Source organism: Ailuropoda melanoleuca, chromosome 13 (assembly GCF_002007445.2).
Source record: "Ailuropoda melanoleuca isolate Jingjing chromosome 13, ASM200744v2, whole genome shotgun sequence".
In the NCBI taxonomy this organism is placed as follows: domain Eukaryota; kingdom Metazoa; phylum Chordata; class Mammalia; order Carnivora; family Ursidae; genus Ailuropoda; species Ailuropoda melanoleuca.
Genome location: NC_048230.1, coordinates 53,607,273 through 53,613,707, shown reverse-complemented (window position 1 = coordinate 53,613,707; position 6,435 = coordinate 53,607,273). Strand labels below are relative to the sequence as shown.

Below are 6,435 nucleotides of genomic sequence, written 5' to 3'. Positions count from 1 at the left end.
AAACAATCTTCTAAACCAATTAAGTGAACGTTGTTTGGGCCCTGATCGCAACTTACCAACTATGAGAAGCCACTATTAAGACAAGGCAATGTGGTCATGGAGGCTGGTTATGAAGAATCACTGTCCATTTAGCTGCGCATGATCACGAAAGCCCTTATCGGTTAGGGGTACATACTGAAGTGTTTTAGGGATAAAACTAAATCACGTCTGAGCTTTGCGTTAAAATACTCAGGGGAGAAGCGGCAGGAGCGGCAAAATACTGCTGGTGAACATCGAGGATTCATGACACTAACCACTCTACTACCCTATAGGCTTAAAACTGTACTTATAAAAAGTTAAATGAAACAAAACCAGAAACCAGGGACACAATAAAGACCAAAACGCAAGACTGCAAAACACCAAATCTATATTTACATCCACATATAATAACATAACTTTAAGCTGAAATATATCATAAATAAAACAAGTAATGTCTACTGTTTGACAAGTATCAACAATTAAAATAAATCAAACTGGAATGAAATAAATACATAAACAAAAATCCAACGGATTGTACCTCTATTATATGTACTGTCGTCTCAAAGGAAAAAAAAAAACATACAAAACCAGTAGTATCCCAATAGTTAATACTGATGGACCAAAAACAAAAACAAACAAAAAAAAATTCTTGAGTACAAGGGCTGTGAAAAAAAGGACATTTTTATGCATTCAGAAATTCAGAAATGTGGTTAAGAAAGGAGAAATCCGAAAGCCCCCAAAATTTCAGCATGACATGAACTGACTTGTTTTCAAATAGATTTGGTGATTTTTTTTTTTTAAATACGGGTTTAAATTTCAGCCCTCTATTATCTCGTATCCCCTTTTAAGATTTACATTTATAGTCACAGCAAGCTTTCTGCAACACTCATTGGATTAGGCAAAGATCAAGTCAATCATCTTGCAAATGTGTTAATCTTCAAAAATAGGCTATAAAAGTGCAAAACTATGAAAACAAAAATCTAGATTATGTACATATGGCTCAGCTTGTGAACAGGAAGAAAGGTCAATAGTGTACGCTTTCCTGATACAAAGCACTTCATTGCAATGCCAGCGGACTGGTCTGATCAGGTCTCCCTTCCACACGGGAGTTAAGACTTCTCTGTCAAGTACGCGTCATGTTGCATAATGAAAACAAAACAAAAACAAAAACAAAAAAAAATCAGGGTTCTTTTAGGACTTTTCCTCTTGCTCCAACGCAGAAGGGCAGGGCAAGAAAACTTAACAGTGCAAATTTATCTCTGAAACAGTTTTCTTAATAAAATATTTTGTGGCTGCTAACCCAATGGACTGCTGAATCGACTCAGCCACGGACAGCATGTTAAGGGAACGAAAGGTTAAAACACCTCATAAGCCAGCTCGTGGCTATCCTCTCTTTAAAATCCAAACTGCATATGCACTGAGAAAAACACTGCTGCTCAAAACAACCAAAAATGGGAAGACAACTGAGGTCGAGAGAAAAGAGCACATCTTTCCCATTACCAGAAGGCTCAGCCGGCAGTTCCTCATTCAGAATCAACAAGTCTGTAATTAACTCAAATACGTCCACCGTTAACCCAAATGCCAGGCACACCAAGACTTCCAGATACAAACCTAAAATTTACCCAAAAACACTCACGTCCTCTAAAACTGCTTCCAATATGTGTCATTCACATATATAATTTTGCATTTATGTTTTTTTTTACATATGAATTTAAGTGAAAGCCAAACAACCTGAATTTTCCAACAAAAATGATTAATTTGATAGAAGACTCATGTCAGGAACTCCACGTACAATTTGGTATGTTTACGGCATACGTGGCCGCTCTCCAGAGGACACGCTTCTCTGTAAACACACACACTTAAAACCCCACAAACCACACCATTTTCAGGGAAGGATCGCGGATCTGGACTCTCCTTCGGTTGACAAAATGAAATTTGCAATAAAAGGGCACCGGATTCAGAATGGCCGATCCGTATACGCAGCACATAGTCATAGAGGGTCAATACTTCCGTTAACAATTTTGTTAAGACAATGGACTGAGGAAGATTTAACATAATACAAATCATTGAGAAATTTTTTTAAAAAAACATACATTTTTAAACAAAAGAGCACAAATAGCAGGAACCGCTCAAAGTAATGAGCTACGTGAGAGGAAAAGGGTCGCGCACAGTCTCCGAACAAGCAGGCTGAGAACTTACAATATGTACAGTTATACCTGAGGTGCAAGCATCATAGACCTTCTCCCCACCCCACCCCCCAACCCAGACGGTTTCTTTCCAGCAGCGCTCACGTAGGCAAAAGACTCCTCTTCGTATTTGGTCGATTCTAAAAAAAAATAGGATTCAGGGACAAAATAGAGATTTCCAGTCTCCATTTGTGTACAACCCAACTGTTCCAACTATAGTTTTTATTGCTATTTGGTACAAAAGTTAACAGAACAACTTTACAAAACCGTAGTGTTCCTAGTATGTTACATGCGTGGCATGGTCACAGCTTATTTCACGGGCTTCTACCACCTGCTTTCCCAAAGGATGGACGAACTCAACTCAGGGACAGTACACACGGCCATCAGGACCTATGGAAACAAAGGTTCAAGAACCAAGTCAGAGAAAACTGACAACAACTCAGAAAATCTGCAGTAAACAAGTGCAATCAACAGAACTAAGAGGATCTAGAAATGCAATGATTCTACTTAAGCTCAAATGTTGCAACAAAGGGGCGCCTGGCTGGCTCCGTGGGTGGAGCGTGTGACTCCTGATTCCCGCTCGTGAGTTCAAGCCCCACTGGGGGTAGAGATTACTTACAAATAAAATCTCCATTAAAAAAAAATGTTGCAATGTGGGGCGCCTGAGTGGCACAGCGGTTAAGCGTCTGCCTTCGGCTCAGGGCGTGATCCTGGAGTTATGGGATCGAGCCCCGCATCAGGCTCCTCCGCTATGAGCCTGCTTCTTCCTCCCTCTCCCCCTGCTTGTGTTCCCTCTCTCGCTGGCAGTCTCTATCTCTGTCGAATAAATAAATAAAATCTTTAAAAAAAAAAAAATGTTGCAATGAAAATATCAGGACTCTACATAAGGCTGTGGCACTTCGAAGATGCTCCTATGTACTGAACAGTGACTTAATGAAGATGATTTTGCCAAGAATCAGAATGCCTATCAGTTACATGAAGTCTGGCAAAGGCAACTGTCACTGACAAGAAACTGAAAGTTTCTAACATTATTTGATCAGCCAACATCTCACGTATTTCCAGCAGTAGGCTAGGCAACAAACACAGGGGTCTCCTCTCAAGCTCAGCTAGCCATGAAGCCGGACATGCGGTTAAGGGGGGCACGAGGGTGATGGCAATGAATCACACTTGCAGAGGGAACACAATGGGGACGTCCCTAGTTCCCAGCAAACATTTTACAGAAATGATGTGTGAGCTGGTCCTGGTGTATCAGAGAGAGGCGATCGGGCATAAAAGATGCAGGAAGGGTGTTCAGGGCAGAGGGAAAGTGCAAGCAGGGGAGCTCAGAGGTAAGTTACAGAAGGAGGCCAGGCCTGACCAACAGGACAGTTAGTGTTTGCTGTTACTGACAGACAGGGCCACCAAGAGTGCAGGAAGGCGGTGAAAGGATCTGTTCCTTGTAATCCATACATTATTCGTTTTTCTTTTAATGGAGAATGGGCTTAACCCCATTCCTGTGACAACACTTTACTCTCATTCTACTTTCATTATCTGAGCGGAAAGAGGAGTGTAGACACACATGGAGGCTGACGGGCCCCACACGTGTCCCCCTGAAAACAGGAGGGAGAAATCTTGCCCTGGAAGGACAAGGGTTTCTGCGAGAGAGAACTCAAATCTGTCCATTAAGCCCCAATCTTTTCATTCAATGTATTGGTAAATGAGGCCTACAGTAACTTGTACGTAACTCTCAACTACTATGTGCACAGCTCCACTACTAGAGTTTTCTGGGTGTCTACAGTTAGATACATTTGTCATGGGAACCACCGAGTCAAAATGCAACGACCTGCTCCTGGCCCACTCCCCTCCCCGCAGACAGGATGCACAGAGGCTTTGAACAAGCTCTTAAACAGGAGGGTTGGGGGGAAGGGGGCACAGGCTTTGGTTCATGTAGACCTAGGACAGAACCAAACAGAGTAGGCACTGGGCAAGTACCCTCATCTGTAAAGCGTGCCCAGAGCCTCCTAACCCAGGGGTCAGCAAACACTTTCTGTAAAGGGCCAGAGTGTAAACACTTTCAACTTTGCAGGCCCTGCGCTCCCTGTCACAACTACCCAGCTCTGCTAATGTGGCAGAGAAGAAGCCATCAACAACACATAAAGGAATGGCCATGGCTGTGTGCCAGTAAAACTTTATAGACAAAAACAGGTGGAGGGCAGTTTGCTAATCCCTGGCCTGATGCCCCCTGCTGTGGGAAGGATTAAGTGAGGTCATGATTATAAAACACTTCAAGGCTGAACACACACAAAAAAATGCTTAGTAAATTCCAGTTGCTATTATTATTATTACTATTATCATCACTGATATCCGCAGAACCTGAGCACTCCGAGTTTAAAACACTTAAAATTAGGGGTGCCTGAGTGGTGTGGTCCGTTAAGCATCCTGACTCTTGGTTTCAGTGTGATCTGAGTCTTGAGATCGAGCCCCACAGCGGGACTCTGCTGAGATTCTCTCTGCCTTTCCCTCTGCCCCTCCCCGCTGCGCTCTTGTGCTCTAAAATAAATCAATCTTGTAAATAAATAAATTAAATTAAAAGTAATTTTACTTTATATTCTACTGGATAAGACAGATGGTTTATCTTCAATTAGGTAAAATCAGTACATCATACATGCTCACCTTTCTTACCCAAAATAGGAAATCAAGTTTTTTTGTCATTTGGTCGATAATGTGCATTCCCAATAAAATTCTCATAGTTTCTCTTTTGTAGCATGCTGCTAGACAAGTGTTGGTATGACACAGGCCTTTTTCCTGTTCGGAAAAAAATGTAAAAAGGTGTTTAGAATTATGTTCAACAACTGGGCAGGGGTATGCGGGTTGTCAGAGGTCAATCTTCCCAGTTCCTGACTGGTAATGGGATCAGAATACACCAGTTGCATGCACATTGCCAAGTTACAACTGATACGTTTTCAAATGCTGAGGATATTTGCTAGCACAGAATTTCAAGTCACTCAGTAGTACTATGCTGTCATTAGTAAGAACTAAATAAAAAGTCAAGATCCAGGGTTTAGGCACAGGGGGGAAAAAAGCCAAAAAAATGGTAGCATAAAATATTTTAAACTTATATGCATCATAAACCAAAACTGTGGGGAGGAGGAGAAAAAATACTGATTTTACAAAAGGATTTTATGGGGCGCCTGTTGGCTCAGTCAGTGGAGTGCGCAACTCTCAATCTCAGGGCTGCAGAGTCCAAGCCCCATGTTGGTTGTAGAGATTATTTAAAAATAAAATCTTTAAAAAACTAAAAATAAAAAAAAAAAATAAAGAAGAATTTTGCTGGCAAACACAGAGCCGGGACTCTTCAAGTTAAGTAAGGCAAAGTTTTGACTCCTGTCCATCCTAAGAGCTCATAGGGAGAAAAATAGACAGTTTTAATCAAAAGGCTGCAAAAATTAATATTTCATCACAATTTTTATGAAATTCACTGAAGTGTGTGAAAGCAATTGTTTTTTAATTTGCTATCCCTACCAGATCAAATGGCATCAAGCTATCCTTGATAAGAGTATTGTCACCACACAGAACCCTTAATTTGAAATTAATACAAACTGAGAGGTTTAAAATGGATTTCTCTTTGGAGCTGCACAAACCAGCAGGACTTATATCCGACAAAGGAAGTGGTTTAATCAAGTTTGCCAAGTGGGACAGGTCCCCAGGACACTCCGATCTACCTCTTCACACGCACAGGTAGGCACCACACACCTCTAAGGGAACGTGGCCAGGAGGAAGCAGGGGTTTTGAAGATATTTCCATGGGGAGAACTCCAAAGTAAATCTATGACTTTAACAATTTATCCGTCTGGGGGAAAGGGCGTCCCTTTTCAAATGCACTTAATGTTTAACAAAGGCTAAAACTAATGCAGCATGACTCCAGAATCCTAGCATCGAAACTGTTCAAAAGACCGTTCACTGTGGTTCTTCTACTTTCTGTTCCTGTGGGTGGAGGGCCTGTGCTGGGGGGGGGGTTCACTGTGTGATGCCACCTGCTAGTGGGGACACTGCCAGCCACGTACACGGCAAAGGGACAAAAGCAGAGGCCTGGCTCCGAAGGACTTCAGCGTGGGGAGCGGGGACCTAGCCCCAGCACCGACCCCAGACCGGACCACCCCCAGACCGAACGTGCACGGGACGCCAGCCTCGGACGGTAAATGAGGCGCGGGGCTCAGGGGACACGGGAAAGCCGGCCCCCAGGGTCTGCTCCC

General features: G+C 42.6%; 1 protein-coding gene across 1 annotated transcript in view; it reads right to left on the bottom strand.

The window, feature by feature from the left end:
- Positions 1–389: 389 nt before the first annotated feature.
- The window catches only part of ZNF217 (zinc finger protein 217), a gene marked incomplete at its 5' end in the record, with an annotated part of 12,663 nt that continues 6,617 nt past the window's right edge, over positions 390–6,435 (bottom strand). Inside the window, 2 exons of the mRNA XM_034641580.1 lie at positions 390–2,594; positions 4,857–5,016. Coding sequence (XP_034497471.1) covers positions 4,879–5,016 — 138 coding nt within the window. The remainder of the gene's footprint in view (positions 2,595–4,856; positions 5,017–6,435) is intronic.